Consider the following 16,630-nt stretch of genomic DNA (forward strand, 5'->3'; position numbering starts at 1 on the left):
CTCAAAGTGAAATAAAAACTGGGGTTGTAGCTTAGAGCAAAGATCCTTGGTTCAGTTCCTGGCATCAGGGGGATGTGGGGGGGGGGAGAGACTGATTGAGAGAGAAACCTGAGAGATGGTAAGAAAGGTCGTGCTTTTATATGGCCCTTTCCATGTGTTCTGAATTGGGGAACAAGCCAAAGAAACTCACTCACTTTGGAAGAACATTACCCAGAGTACCCAGAGTTCCTTCTGTGATGTGAAGTTAATATAGCTTTGTTCTAACTGTGTAATAGATTTTTCCAGAGCAGTGCAGTAAACTCAGTAAATAGCCATTGTACCTCCTAAGCCAGTACCACATGGTAGAGTAGGTGCAGAAGCAGCTGATAAGATGTGCTCGGCCCTCTAAGAACACATGCAGCTTAGGCTCAGGTAGGCCCCCTGCCAGCTGGGATAGAGCACACATCAGTGTTATTGAAGTAGAGCTCACAGCAGGCTGGAGCTTCCTGTTAGAAAGATTAAAGAGGGTTTCATAGAAGAACTGCCATGCAAGGTGGACCTTGAAGGGTATAAGTGTTCCAAGGACTTAGACTGGTGTGGTAGGGTGTGCAGAGGACCCTGGGGAAAGTCTGGTGTGAGTTGTGCACCCAGGAGAGAGGGATCAGGTAGGAAAGGTGGCCGGGGCCTGAGGCTCTCCACTCCTGAGCACACACTGCTTGTTCTGTTCTTTCAGGGTACAGGACCACAAAGGGTTTTGCAAAGACTGTGCAATGAATGAGTACTTTTTCTGACACAAGCAAACACACTGAAGATTTGAAACAGAGCACAGCAGATCATAGGGGATGGCTATGGTTATGGCTGTTCCTTTGGGAAGCACTGCTGTGGTGCAGGGGATGGAGCCAGGATCTGGAGAAGCTTGGAGTTGTGTCCCCTGCTCAGTGGGACCCAGTGAGTGACACTGAGCAGGCATTAGGATTTTGCCACCACTTTGGAAATGAACTGGGATGAGTATCTTCTCAGAGTCTCTCCAGGCCTGGATTCCCACCTAACTATAGGTACAGTGTAATGGAGTTGTCTTATCACCTCTAAGCTTTGAGGTGAAGCTGTCTGCTTTTAAATTTCAAGGCTTGTTAGCTGATGACTATGTAAACTGATAGATTCTACATAGTTTCAAAGTGAATTTCTATAAAATAAAGGACTTTGCATGTGGGGGGAGGAGGGGAGAGGTGGTGTGTGTGTGTGTGTGTGTGTGTGTGTGTGTGTGTGTGTGTTGGCTTGTATCTAGATGTACCTGCAAAGTCTCAGGCGATCATAGTTGCATTTGTTTGGAGGTGGCTGGATATTGGGTGTATGATGTTCAGGTTAAGAGTGTGATGCTGGGATTGAGGGTGTCCTTCCTTGGGTGTGGGTTGCAATAAAAAGGAAAGAAGCCTAGAAGGGATAAAGGGGAAAAGCAGGCGAATGCTGCTGCTGTGTTGATTGCTGCTGCTGCCTTCTACCTCCCCTGCTTACCATGGACTATTTCTCCTCTGCCCTAGTCACCCAGCTGACTAGACTAAAATGTCTACAAACTATGAGCCAAAATGAACTTTTTCTCCTTTCATTTTGGATGTGGGTATTTTGTGTCAGCAACAAGAAAAGTAACTAAGACCATTTTCTGTTCTGTTTTTGTGGTACCAAGGGTTGAGCCTGAGGCTTTTGTACTTTGCTCCATCTCCTTTTCTTGAGACAGTCTCACTAAGTCACTAAATTGCCTCAGTCTCCCAGAGTGAAGATAAAATGTCTTGTTATTTCTATAAAAACCTTCCAGTTTCCAAAGCGAAATAAGACTTTGGCATAAAATTCTTAGTTTGAAAATAGCAGTTGTATCTCCCCAGTTCTGAAAAGACTTGGGATCCCAATGTAAATGCCAGAGGTCACAGAAGGGTTGTGGGACTTCTGCTTCAGAACTGCAGCTTGTTTCTCTTTTTCTCTTTGCTCCCCCTCTCCAACTTCCCATGTGACTCTCCACATTTCTCCCAGTTTTGCCCCAGATGACCTCCCTCTCTGTTGGCATAAAGTGCAAATGTGTCTCGTGTTTGTGAATTAAGATTTATTACTTCCATTTTTCAAAACATTTTTAATGCATTAAAACATTTCACTTTTCTCCTTTGGATACCTCTATATCATATTCTTTTTTAGTTATCTGGCATTGTGTATACATTTCTCTTAACAGATTCTCTTTAACAGATGTTTAAGTTAAAAAATGTGTAATGCAGCCAAGCAGTCTGGATGCTATTTGATAGATGAAACTATCCCTGTATTCTGAATATGAAGGCAGATACTTAAAAGGATGGGGCTTATTCTGGGTAGCTCTAGAATCAGGAAGAAACAGTGTATGAGGGGACAATCTTTGACTTGAAAGAAATGAAAGACTGACTATACAGACTGGGTCCAGCTCTAGTGACGGAAGTACTACTTGAGGGTGTCCTGAGTCACCCACTAGAGGTCTGCTCAGGTGATTCCAGCATTGAATGAGAGGCCATGATGACCAGGTGGCTCCTGTGTTTTTCTAGGGATTGAATTTAAATGAGTAAAATTGAGTACTTAGGTGCTACCTTCATGTATGTTTCATCCCAAGTTTGGAGTACTAACTTCCATCTATTTTTTTATCAGGAAAAGATGGCATCTCTTTCCTCCTGAAGATACACCTTTCCTGTATCCAACTAGAATCCCTTATGAAGAATCCAGTGTATTCAGTAAAGTCAATGTTGTCAGTCCTGATTTAAAGCATTTTCCTCAGTTTCGGAAAGCTCGAAGGCATACGGTCACACTGAGCCCAAGACAGGTAATGATGGCTTTACAACGTCGCTGTCCTTGGAAGCACAGCTACATCTCCCTGAGATCCCTTTATGCCATGTACTTCCCCCTCAGGATAAATGAGAATAGTGTCCTTCCCCCTGCTCTGCTACCGGGGATGGCCTCCCCAGCTGTGTGCACAGTTCCTGGAAAGGAGATAAGAAGAGGGAACTCAGCTTCTGTGGGTGAAGAGACCTCAAAAGATGAGAAGCACCCACAGGGCTCCCTTCTTGGAGGTTAAGAGAGAGCAACAGGCCTGGCTACTGCAGCGTCTCCAGAACATGTATCACAGTTAGGAAATGTTCAGATAGGCTGGAACAGAGCCCAGACACAGATGCAGGCTGCGATGCATGTATGTAGTGGCCGCCAGAGGCAGGCTGGAGAGAAATGTTTTGCCTTTGAGCAAGAATGGGTAACTATGTCTGAAACAGTTGCAAAGGTATTATGCTTACTGCTGCTACCCAGAGAGGGAAATCTCCATTGCAAATTGGCATATGTTGTCTGATAGTTTGTTAGCAGTTGAAAGATTTTTGTTCTTTGGGGCAGACTGCATTCCCTTGCTTACCCCTCTCCGCTGCCTGCCTTCCTGCCCTCTTGCCCTGGCTCCATTCACACCCCTCACTACCAGCTCCACAGTTTACTTGACCAAGTTGCCTCACCCATTTAGCAGTCACTCCCCATTCACCTCTCCTCCTAAGCCCCTATACCCCCTAATTTATTTTCTGTCTCCATCCATTTGTCTGTTCTGGACATTTAATGCAAGTGCAGCCGTACAGTACATGGTCTCTCGTGTCTTCTATAGAGCATATTGTTGCTAAGGGCTGTCTGTTGTAGAATGTGATCAGCACTTCATCCTTTTTATAGATTCCTTAATATAGATAAACTATATGTGTTTATCCATGCTTCAGATGATAGGCATTGGGGTGTTTACACTTCTTAGCTATTGTGAAAGATACTGTTGTGAATATTCATGTTCAATCAAGCTTTTGATTAAATACATATTTTCAGGTTTGGGGTATAAGTGGAATTGGTAAGTCATCTGATAACTGTATTTAACATTTTTTGAGAAATTTCCAAACTCTTTTCCACAGTAGCTATTCCATTTTACATTCCCACCACTAATATATGAGGGTTCCAATTTCTTTACATCTTACCCATCTTTACATGTTTATTATTATAATTCTCATAGTCATTCTAATGGATATGAACTGGATGCTAGTTCATTTTTTCTTCCATTTTTAATGGCCAACTTTGGATGATCTATTTTGTCTATGTTTTTACATCTTGTTCATTCCTTGACCCAACACAATACAGTTTTCTGCTTCTCACCATTTTATTGAAATTGTACTGTTCAGTAGGACACTCATGACTTCAGTGTTAGTGTTCTGCCACTGTGACAGAATGCCTGAGAAGGTCAGCTTAATAACAGAAAAGATTTATTTGGGCTCATGGTTTCAGGGTTTTCAGTCAGTGCTTGCTTGGCCCTATGCCTTGGGACAGCGTCAGTGCAGCATCTCTGGCATGCCTCAGCCTAGCAACCAAACTTCCAACATGCAGCCTTTCAGAATCACTCCAAACCATAGCAACCTCTTGGTGACTAAACCCATGGCCCTTTTAGTGCTAATTTCCCCCCCCAGGAGACCTCCTACCTCCAGCCTGGCCCCGGCAGAGCACATGCCACCTGTTTCCTAAATCCAAAGCTTCAGATCATCTCCATTTGCTGACCTGGTACCAAGTCTGCATGGGTGCCGTCCTCGCCCCTGCCCCATGCTTGTATCTAATAAACCTTCCTACTTAGAGCTTAACATTCGTGGAAAGGACCATTGCAAGGATCTCATATGCTCCCCTGTCTCTCTTTTTTTTATTTTTATTTGTTTTGGGGGAACTGGGGATTGAGCTCAGGCCCTGTGCTTGCCAGGGAAGCGCTTATTCAACTGAACCATCTCCCTGGCCCTGCCCCGTCTCTCTTAATGTCAGTTTTAAATATCCTGCTCAGAATTTCTCGATGATTCTGTGCCTCCAGGATAAAATCCACGTTCTTCACTGAATTCAGGGTCCTCCGCTCAGCCTACATCCCATGATTCTCTCCAATACCAGCTAACTTGCTACCTTCCCTCAACAGCTTCACCTACTCAGTCTCTGCCAACTCTCCTGCAACATGGTCTCTTCTCTCTAACTTCTCTCCTGGCCTCATTCAAATCATGCTTCCTCTCTCCAGGTTACCCCGGACCCCTGGCTCAGGCCTGCGTCTCCCACCCAGAAGTCCTCCAACACTGAGAGTGTCTCCTTTGACACTGTGTAATGCCCTTCCTGTACCTTGTCTTCTCACTGTGAAAGGACAGAAACTGTGTTCTCCATTTTTGTGTGTGCCACTTCTCAGAATCCGTAGAGTTGTTTTGTGATAAGATACGGGAAAACTTAGACTCTCAAAAGTCTTGGCTACAATTTAAATGTAGATAGAGAAGGCCCAAGATTAAGAAGAATAGAGGAGATGGCAGAATCTTCTAAAGCATGTGTATTCATCAATAAAATGAGAAAAAAGATTATAGAATTTTTTTTTGTTTCCCTTTCTTTCAGTGCTATTATTTTTAATTCATTGTATTATTTTTTCCTGGCAACTTCAATGGGACTCTTCCTCTGACATAAAAATGATGTGTCCTACTGTTGTCTATTTTTTTCACTTTATTTTCAGGTCCTGTTTGTTCCTAGACATTGGTGGCATTATGTGGAATCGATTGACCCTGTCACCGTCAGTATAAACTCATGGATTGAGCTGGTATGTTTTGGTTACTTTCCTTTTAAACATAAATTAGGTCCTTTTAAGATGCCCAAAGCCTGTCTATTAAATTTGGTGATTTTCTTTAATCAACACCCTACAATGACATTGTTTTTCTGTACTATGATGTTTTCCTCTGCTGATGCACAGTTAGGTTGGAAATGGAGTGTTTAGAGATGTGCGCTCTTTCTTTAAAGGACATACAGGTCTGGCATGGTGGCATATGTCAGTATTCCCTGTACTTGGATGGCTGAGGCAGGACAGTCACTGAGTTCAAGGCTAGCCTGGGCCACATAGTGAGTTCAGAGCCAGCCTGAGCTATATAGCAAGACCCTGTCTCAAAGAAACAAAGCAAAAAGCATGCAGTGGCCCTTGACATTGAGTGCCAGGTCCACTCCCTTGGCCACTGTTATTAGGAAAACTTGGAATCTGGCTGGATCTATCTGCCTTGTGCTGCCAGTTCTGTTTCATACCATCTAGACTAGAAATACAGTGGACCCTCAAGTTACGATCAGCCTGATATGCACACAATTTGAGTTATGGCCAGCTTTTCAGTTTTATGACCACCGTATTGGGTTGTTACAGAATGCTGGCCGCTTGTGCTTCCGGATGGTCTCAGTTATAGATTTACCCTTTAAAAACTTCTGGAAGGAACATTAAAGCATCCTTTCCTATATGGGGTTAGTTGAGAAATCCTGGGCTAATGTCTCTCTTAGGACCCTGAGACCTGCCTGTATATAGGTGAGATTTAAAGGCTGTATAGAGGAGCCTGAGCCTTTAGTTAACAGCTTGAGTTATAACCAGCCCTTGGAAAGGCAGTGAGTTAGTAAGTCAAGGATCCACTGGACTGCCTTCCTGGTTCAGGGTCCTCATGGGTAGTTGCATAATTCTCATTCTTGCCTTATACATTTTCTCACAGCACTTGGTTGGCATCATTTATGTCTTCCAGAAACCTTTCCCCCAATACACTGTGCCTAATTGTGGCTGCCTGCTCTGTTTGGCAGTTACAGTTGCTATTATGGCCATGTCTGTCACTTTAACCAAGGGCCTGGAGTATACTCATACCCCCATTAGCCCCAGACCCTGGCTGCATCTCTGCTCTCCTTAACCCAAGCATCTCTCTGCACTCTTTGGCAGCTATACACACACACACACACACACACACACACACACACACACACAAACCCCCCCCCCTAGTCAAGTGCTTCCTGTGCTGTTCATGGGAAGGGATTTGGAGTAGGTGAAATAACATGAGTATTAAAATGACGCTGTAAGTGTGCACCCAGAGAATAGAGGAGGCGAAGCCTTTGGGTGTAGGTGAGAGTGTGTGGGAGGTCGGTAGACTCACAGAAATGCTGCTTGCAACAGGCTGATGTGGAGCTGCAGCTGCTGCTGAGATGGAGTCCACGGAGCCCCTCCCACTGCCAGTGCCAGAGTCACATCCACAGTAGCGCTGGCAGATGCTCCCATCACCCACCCACCCAGTGAGCTCATGGGTGCTGAACAGTCGTGCTGTCATCTGCCTGCATGTAGCCCAGCCATTACTTCTAAAACCGAACATCTTTTCTTCTCTCTTAAGTATTTGAAGCTTTCTGCCATGTGGGCCCTTACTCTGTTTTTCCAAGCACACGGCCTCTTGGTTTCTTCAAGTTTCAACTCACTTCCTTAATTTCTTCTTAGTTTCTTAGTTTTCTTCAGGAGGAAGTGTGACTTCCTCCTGTCCCCACACTCTTCACTGTCTTGGTCATGGACTCAGAATTGGAGGACTTAAGTCATGGTTACCTTTATGATCCGGCCAAGTGGTCCTTAATCTTGTCAAGCCTCAGTTTCTCACTTGTAAAAGGAGGATCATACCTGAACCCAGCTCAGGAGGGTTGTTGTGAGGCTTAAATTCAACAGTAGATGTAAAAGCACCCACTGTCACGCCTGGTACACAGGAAGTGTTTAGAAACTGAAACTGCAGTGAGAAGGCAAGGAGGGCAGTGGCTTGTGTCCAGAGTGGTCCTCTCTGCACAGCACCTCACACTGGATACCAGTGAGCTGCATGTGGAGCATAGAATTTCTGCCTTACATGGCTTTGAGCATCACCCTCTTCAGTGCCGCTTGTAGAATCGCATTATTAGCTTTGTTAGAAACCTGATTTCACTTTAGGTTCCTATTCAGCTTTAGAACGTCCATGTTTTGGGGGCAGGTCAGATGATGCAGCACCTGCCCGGCAAGCATGAGGTCCTGAGTTTGATTCTCAGTAGCCACCCTCCCCAAAAGAAAAAGTCCATGGGGCTTTTTTGTTGTTGGTTTTGTTTTGTTTTGTTGTAAGGTATTTGGTTGTTTCAGGGTCTCACTATGCAGCTTGGACTAGTGGTGATCTTCTGCTTTTCAGCCAGCGCTGGAATTACAGGCATGCACCACCACGCCAGACTCCGGCTGGCTCAGCCTGCATTGGGGTCTCTGTACTTGCCTAAGCAGGCACTTTAGTCTGCTAAGCTATCTCACCAGCCCCAAAATCCCTGTTTTTTTCACATGTTCAGCTATTGTGTCAGGTTGTCCCATCTTATATTAGTAAAGCTGATTCCTTAGGCCTGAGTACAGCACTCTACAGCCATCCCTGTTGATTTTCGTCATGTTGTTCGGGTAAACTTTCCATTTTGTCAGGTAATTTTTAATTAGTCTCATCTGTGTCTTAGTAGAGTCCCTTCACACTGGCTATTTTTAAGTGTGTCCTTGCCCTGTCACACTACAGGCCACCCCGGGTCCCCTTGTACTTTCTGTGCTCCAGACTTGGAAGCAGTCTTTCCGTGGCAGCCACGGTTCTTTTGGGTGGAGAATGGTGATCAGAAAGTGAAGGGTGGGCTCTGAGACAGCTCATTGCCACAAGTTGTAAGTTCTTCAGTGATGTAGCTAGACTGTGAAACAGATGAATGGATGACAGAGTATTGCTGTATTTATATTTTTAATTCAGTTTTAATGTAAGGGTTTTAAATTGTTCTGTGTTAATCTCTAACTGAAAATATGGATATATTTGTTTTGTTTTTCGAGGCAGGGCCTCACTATGTAGTCTTGGCTGTTCTTGAGCTCTCTGTAGCCCAGGCTGGCCTCAAACTCACAACAATCTTCCTGCCTCAACCTCCTGAGTGTTGGGATTATAGGCACGTGCCACCATGCCTGGTCATATCTAACAATATTTTTTTTTTAAGATGTCAAATTTATGATTGAAATTCTAATACTGATAATAACCACTAGCTATAAAGTTTCCAAGTAAATTTGAAGATTTCTTTGCAGTCCTTTTTATCATTATATTATATCCCACTAAAGAGGGAGGTATAGAATACTTTGTTCACAAATCATAAAAAGGTGGACAGGCCTGGCCAGATAGCTCAATGGATTAAAGCACCTGCTTAGGCAAAAGCAGGGGATAGAGGCTCAATCCCCAGCCTGCCATGCCAGCCCCACTCCCGGGGTGCGCTGAGATGGCGACTGAGACTGGGCATGGTGGCATGCACCTCTAATCTCAGCACTTGGGAAGATGAAAACAGGAGAATCATTACGAGTCCAATCTATGTAGTGAGACCCTGCAGACCCTGTACTAAATACAAAAAAAAAAAAAAAAAGGTGGTCACAGTGGTGCATATCTGTACTTCCAGCTACTCTGAAGACTGAGGCAGGAGAATCACAAGTTGAGGCCAGCCCAGGCAGTTGTAGCAAGACTTTTGGAAAAAAAAAAAGGACTGAAGATGTGGTTTTGCATTCTCTGGATTCAATCCTCCTACCCACTCCCAAAGAGAAGTCATTGTAAAGGAATATTACTAACTTCATATTTGGGTTCATTTCTTTCTATTTTAGTTTTAAATTTTAGGATTTAATGACTTATTCATTTTCAATCTAATTTAATATTTTGAATATATAAAAATGTAATCTGTTAAAACTCTATAAAAGGTGTGTTTAGAGAAGTACCTTTTCGCCTGTCACTCCACCTAATTCCTGCCAGTGTTCATGAGGATCTGTTTTTATTCCTTACTAATTAGTTGATAATTCTAGTGAGGCTTTCGGACTAAACAGGTAGATACAAAAATAAGTAAATGAATTATATATATGTGTGTGTGTGTGTGTGTTATTGATAGATATTCTTTCATGTTTACTCTTCTTTCTTACAAAGTAATAAACTATAGGGTTCACTGCCATATTTTTTTAAACATATTATAGGAGTCCTCCAGGGTATTTGGATTGTTTTCAGTATTTTGCCATCACAAACAGTGCCAGTGAAACAGCCTTGCATGTGCATTTTTTGTTTGTTTGTTTTTTAATGTATTTGGTATAGGGTCTTACTATGTAGCTTGGACTCGTAGTGGCCCTCCCATTTCAGCCTCCCCCATACTGGGATTACAGGCATGAGCCACCAACTGGGGTGGGACCAGTGCCAGTTGTGGTGCCAGGGATCGAACCCCAGTCCTAGCGCTTGCCTGAGCTATCTCGCCAGCCCTCTGCATTGTTTTATACTTACTGAAGTGTGTCACTGGGGGAGATTCTTAGACGTGGCTTTGCCAGGCCGCAGGGTAAGGGTAGCTTTAACTTGGTCAGCTGTCACCAGATTCCACTCCACCCTCCCTCTGTGGTCCTTTTGCAGTGGCCTGAGCAGCACACACGGGGAGGCTGTTCTTTTTACAACTGCCCAACAGAAGGCACTGTCAGAGTCTTGCGGTTTCAATTTTGAGTCATAGAAAGACTTTCCCTCTTTTTTAGGTCAATTCTTCACTGGTGAAGAATTCACCAGTGTTTCTTTTTAGAGTGAGTTTGTTAAACACTTTTTTTTTCCATTTAGATCTCTTTCTCATTTGGAAATTTTTCCTCATGTGTGGCATATGGTTAAGATCTAGTTATGTGGGTTTTTTTTTTTTTTTAATAATAACACAGTTGTCAGAGGTGTCATTTGTTTTAAAGCCTGTTTTGCTTTAGTGTGTCAAAATCATATTAATCATATACTATATTTTATGCTGTATTAAATATACATATCTGTCTGTATTTCTTCCACTGGTCTTTCTGTCTAGCTTTTATCACTTACATGCTATTTTTTTTTTCCTCTTTCTTCTTTCTAACCCTGGGAATTGAATCCAGAAACTACACATTGGGGTACATCCCCAGCTCTTGATTTTTTTTTTTTTTTTGAGACAGGGTCTTCCTAAAATGTAGTTGGCTGGGCTCCAGAATGCTGGGATCACAGGCACGAGCCACCTCCCCACCCAGCTGCACCCTGCTTTATTTAGAGAAATCCTAAAGCAGAGCTTTACTATCAGAAGGACTAACCTCTGTCACTGCTTTTCTTTAGAAGTGTTTCCCTAGCTATTCCTGCATTTATGCTTTATGTGACCTTTAAAATCAACTTGTCTAGCTTCAGGGAAAAGCCTACTAGTATTTTCATTCACCCTATATTAAATTTTATATGAACTTTATGATGCTGAATCGTCCTTTCCAAGAATGAGGTGATTTCCCACTGTCCGAGTCCTGTTTCCTTTATTATAGGAGTGCTTTCAAGTGTTCCTCATTGAGCTTTGCACATTTCCTCTTTTTTTTTTCCGTACATAATATTCAGTCCTTGGGTGCCTGCGTGGAGCTGGTGTGTGTGCATGCCTCGTCTTGATTCCTTTTTTCGTCGCCTCTCCCTCTTCGCTCTCCCATCACCTCCATCTCTCGATCCCCCTTCCACTTGAGAAAGAGCTATCTCCCTATTAGCTGCTTATTAGCTGTCTTTTACTGTGCTCTTTATATTTTGGATTTCTCATGTAAGAGAAAATGTGCAATATTTGAGCTTGTGTGTCACCAGATTTATTTATCATTACGGTCTGAAGGTGCAAACTTGTTCCTACAAGGGACACAAGTCTACCTTTTGTGGCAGAGTACTTCTCCACGGGGTGTGAATTCCAATTTCCTTGTCCATTCATGCACTGATGAGCATAAGGCTGTGTCCATGACTTAGCTATTGGGAGTCGTGTTGCCATAAACACATACGTGCATGTGTTACTGTAGAATGATCTTTAAATCATTTAGAAAAATACCAAAATGTGGCATAGCTGAATTGAGTGGAATTTGTTTTTAGTTTATTGTACATTGCTTTTTAAATTTTATTTCTATTTCATCTTTTTTGCTGCTGAAATGAGTAGGATTTTTTCCCTTGTCTTCTGACTTCATATTGTTAAGATATAGGAAAGCTGTGATTTTTTGTGTTAATTTGAATTATTTTGTTGTAATTTTTATTGTTTTTCTTGTATTTCAGATTTCTTTCAGGTTACCAGAAAATTAGGGTCATTTTACCTTTTCCTTTCCAATTTGATTGCCTGTGGTTGACTTTTTTTGTCTAATGACAATGGCTGGTAACTAATGGCCAGAGTAGGCATGCTTGTCTTGTTCTTCACTCTTGAGAGAATTCTTTGGTGACTCTCTGAGGAAAAAGCTGAATGCACTCTTCCGAACCCATTGCTCTGTCTGTTCTCTTCACTATCTTCATTCTTAAACTTAAAACAAAAACCATTTTGTCTCCCGTACAGCCACACATGTGTTCTGTTTGTTCTCTTCCTCTGGAGAACACTGCCTGATAAGCCATGTGGCACCGTAATTCCATTCCTAGATACCTACCCAGGAGAAAGGAAACCATATCCACACAAATATGTGCACAGCATTCACAGTAGCATCACTCATAACAGCCAGCACAAGCAACTGCTGAGCGCATAAGCACACTGTGGTGTGTGTATGCAATGGGATGGGTTTTTGGGGGTTTTGTTTTTGTTTTTGTTTTTGCAGAACCAAGGATTAAACTCAGGCCCTAGCGCTTGCCAGGCAAGTGCTTATTCTACTGAGCTATCTCCCCGGCCCTACAGTGGGATATTTTTAAGGCATTAGAAGGAAGTACCTGCACATGGTACTACATGGACAAGTCTTACAGTGTATGATGAAGCCAGTCATACATGGTGTATCAACAGCAAACTATATCTTCTATTGCTTCTTTTTCTATGATGAACATCCCCTCATACTCCATTTGATGCAGCAATTCCATTCTTAAGTATACATAGTTACCTATATTTACATATTACAGATACAGAGATAAAGATCTGTCTCTATTTAGGAAAAGATAATAGCTATCTTCCTAGATAGGTAGGATCTTTTCCTAGAGATACATATCTTTATTTGTGCATCTACTTACCACAGGGAGCAAGAGATTGAGATACACTGTAGGGAATTGGCTTACTTGATTGTAGAGGCTGGCCCATTGACATTTGTCAGGGAGAATGGGAAGCTGGAAATTTAGGTGAGAGTTGAAGTCTAGAGTCTGAAATCTGTAGCATTCATGGTGACAAACTCCAGACTGATGGCCTAGAGACTCATTTAGGGCTTCTGTTCCAGTCTTCAGGCAGAATTCCTTCTCTGGGAAACCTCAATGTGTGTTTTTAAGGCCTTTAACTGATTGGATGATGACTACTCATGTTATTGTCCTTTATTTAGAATCAACAGATAATAAATGCTAATAACATCTTCACCTGCAAAGCAGTATCTGGACTAGTGTTTGACCAAGCATCTAGGTACTCAGCTGGATGCAAAGTTAATTAGCACGTGCATCGGTTCTCTTTAACCTGTGTGGGAAGCGCGCAGGCTGTTTTCCAAAGCAGCCACACTGTCTTTCTTACAACCCACCAGTCCTTTGTAAGGGTTCTGACTCCTCCACATTCTCCCCACTTGTTAATGTCTGTCCTTTTGATTTATAGCTATCATAGTGTCTTATCTTTGCTTTTCTTAATTCAAAACTGCTTCTGAGGTTCACTGTGTCATCACATAGAGCTTTTTCTTTGTTTTCACTGTGGTATTTTCTTTTGTTAAGGTATACAGTTTAGTTATCTTTCTGTTGGTGGATAATTGTTTCCAAGTTTTTGTTTTCATGAACAATATTCTTGTGCATGTTTCCTGGCACATGTATGCAGGACTTTCTCAAGGGACAATGCAGAGGTGTGGGAATGGTGTTGCCAGTCTGCAGGGTGTACAGTGTGAAATAATGCTGGCATGTCTCCAAATAGCTCTAGGAGTTTGCCACCATTAGTAAGACTTTTGTCGGCCAATCCACATTTCTCCATGACTTGATGATATTAACAAACCCTCTTTTGCCAGTTTCATGAGTTTCTCAATTTGCATTTTCCTGGAGGATAAGCATTTTCCTATATTTGTTAGATAACTGCTCTTCTGAGCTGCTAGTCTGTGTTTGTGTTACCAAAATTAGGTCATTTGTCTTATTGATATGCTCAGATCCTTTATTCTGGATATTAATCTTTTATCAATTATGTTTGTTAGTTTTTAACTTTGTTACAGTTTATTTCCTTGTGTTCTTTGATTAATAGTTGTTGATTTTAATGTCATTTATCATTAGTGCTACAGTTCATGCTTACTTAAGAGAGCCATGTGTAGCTTCCTCATTGTTGTAGCCAAGCATATTTACTATAATTTTCCCCCCTTTAAATAAGTTGCTTTCCAAGGTCTGGTGAGATAGTTCAGCAGACTAACTGCTTGCTTAGGTAAGCACAGGGGCCAAGGTTCTATCCCTGGCATCCCATGCCTCACCAGCCCTGCCCCCAGGTGCCTTAAGCCAGCAGTAGAGTCAGGCATGGTGGTGTACGCCTGTAATCCCAGCACTAGGGAGGCTGAAAACAGGAGGATCACTACCAGTCTGAGCTGTATAGTGAGACCCTACACACACACACACACACACACACATACACACACAAAATAAATAAATAATAAGTTGCTTTCCAAACTCTGTAAGGATTACTCCTCTGTGTATATGGTACTTTTTAAAACTTTAAACATTTTGGGGCCAGCCTCATAGCTCAGCAGACTAAAGTGCCTGCTTAGGCAGAGCACAGTGCTGGGGTTTGATCCCTGGCATGCTATGACCGCCCCGCCCGTGGGGCACGCTGAGATGGCACTTAAGACTGGGCATGGTGGCACACACTTGTAATCTCAGCATTTGAGAGGCTGAAAACAGGAGAATCACTATCAGTCAGATCTATTTAGTGGGACCCTGTAGACCCCGTCCTAAATACAGAAAAAAATTTAAAAATAAAAATAAAACTTTAACATTTCAAAGAATGGAGAAGATTGGGAAAAAAAATCACAAGGTGGTTCATACTTCAGGGCTGTGTTATATAGATAAAATGCATATTCAATATGATTAGTGAAATATTCGATACATAAAAATTATTCTGCCCATAGCTTACTTATTCCTCCTATAACAAAGTATATATTATTGAATGGGATACACAATCAAAAGAAACACAGTTGTATGTTTTGATCCATGGAATATGAAGACAAATGTTAAAAGTGTATCTTTGGGCCAGGAAGATGACTCAGTAGAATATGCGCTTCCCTGGCAAGGTTGAGGGTCTGAGTTCAATCCCCGGTTCTACCAAAAAAGAAAAAAAAAAAGTGTTTCTTCTTTTTAAATCCCAATTTAGGAAGAGGACCACCTAGCCCGAGTAGAAGAGGGAATCACTCGTATGGTCGTGTGTGCCCTGAAAATGTCTGAGGATCCACACAATACCCGAGCTTGGTTAAACCCCACCGAGGTATTCTGGTTTTATCATGACTGGTTGCTTCTTGTGGCAAAGCTTCCCCAACTTGAGCTTTTGCTTCAGCCTTAACTCAATGTGTACAAGCATTCTGAAGAATGTTTGTTTTCCCTTAGGTTGAGGCAACATCCCATGAAGTCAACTGTCACTACTTAAATGGAGCTCTTTCTGCCTTTTTCAATCATGACAGAACCCCCAAGGCAGCAGAAATTCAAGCCCTGAAAATAAATGGGGAGAACGTGGAGACGAAAGGATTACACATGTTCAGCCACATGGAAGTGGGCCAGACACACAGCCAGGATGGAAGTCTGGGAGCTGGAAGGCAGGATGCAGAGAGGCTCTTTGGCCCTGATCTGTTCCCTGTACCACCAAGTCCTGAAAATCCCCCTTCAGAAAGAGGTGTCATATTTGAAAATGATGGTGAAGAGTTGGTTGACAAAGATGGAAGACACTTCGCAGAATCCTGCTGCTCCCAGAGGCCACGCGTGTTGAGTACAAGTGGAAATGTGGCCGAGGGACAGACTACTTTAAGTAGTGCTCCAGGCCTATCTCAGGCGCTCATCTCTACAGATGATTTGCTGGATTGTTTGGTGAATCCACTAGTAACCAGGATGGTGGCACAACTTTTGATACAAATGAAAAGCTTGTGATTCTCCTAGACGATGACTTTTTAAATAACATTTTGAAAGTACCTTTATAAAACATATGATTTTAAAATAAAAGATGTAATAGCTGTACATCAATTTGCATGTTCATAAGTTCTTAATTTTAAGTCTGTTGCCACCTTCTATGAACATTGTGCTTGGCCTTCTTTCCTGTTCACCTGCCCTCCTCCTTGTCCTCTCGGCCTGATTCACAGCCAAGCCCCTGGTGTTCCCAAGCAGGAAGCAATCTCTCCATCAGCGTTAACTGGGGACTGACCTGCTGCTTGGTTTTGTAAGTTAAGTTGTGTGGTGACACACCAGGGCCATTCATGTCAGGTTGCCTAGAGCAGCTTTAGGGTTACAGTGATAGAGCTGAGTTGAGATAGAGAAGAGACTGTAGCTAAGAAAGAAAAAATTCACTCTCTGTCCCTTCACGGAGAGTTTGATCTGACAGATCCAGTGGATGGATTCTAGCCTCGACCTGAGGGGATCCTATGCCTAACACCAGCAGAATTCTCACCAGTTAATTTCTGTCATCTAAAACAAGACAGCACTCAGGAGGCCAGCGGTTGGGCTTCTAAAATGAGCACTTCTTGTGAGAAGCACTGGGCATCTAGGAGTACCAGTCCTGGGACTAAAAAGGATCAGATAGTGCTTCTGCCTCCGAAGAGGGGAACTAAATGCTTAATTTAATCCATTCAGTCATTTGCAAAACATGGGGATAAATATTACCATTGCTGTCCAAGATTTAAGAAATTAGGAAAGCACAGCAGAAGACTCACGAAGTCTTTTTG

The 16,630-nt window shown here is 42.6% G+C and overlaps 1 protein-coding gene across 2 annotated transcripts in view; it reads left to right on the forward strand.

The window, feature by feature from the left end:
- Hspbap1 (HSPB1 associated protein 1) overlaps nt 1-15,859 on the forward strand; it is an 89,123-nt gene extending 73,264 nt beyond the window's left edge. Inside the window, exons 5-8 of one of the 2 annotated variants that reach the window (XM_012517142.2) lie at nt 2,635-2,806; nt 5,510-5,593; nt 15,079-15,189; nt 15,309-15,859. In XM_012517142.2, the coding sequence (XP_012372596.1) occupies nt 2,635-2,806; nt 5,510-5,593; nt 15,079-15,189; nt 15,309-15,842 (901 nt within the window). In that variant the 3' untranslated portion in view covers nt 15,843-15,859. The remainder of the gene's footprint in view (nt 1-2,634; nt 2,807-5,509; nt 5,594-15,078; nt 15,190-15,308) is intronic. The other variant, XM_023702296.1, reaches the window with a different exon arrangement.
- Nucleotides 15,860-16,630: the final 771 nt, after the last annotated feature.

The sequence above is a fragment of the Octodon degus genome, unplaced genomic scaffold, assembly GCF_000260255.1.
Source record: "Octodon degus isolate 3935 unplaced genomic scaffold, OctDeg1.0 scaffold00147, whole genome shotgun sequence".
NCBI classification, from domain to species: domain Eukaryota; kingdom Metazoa; phylum Chordata; class Mammalia; order Rodentia; family Octodontidae; genus Octodon; species Octodon degus.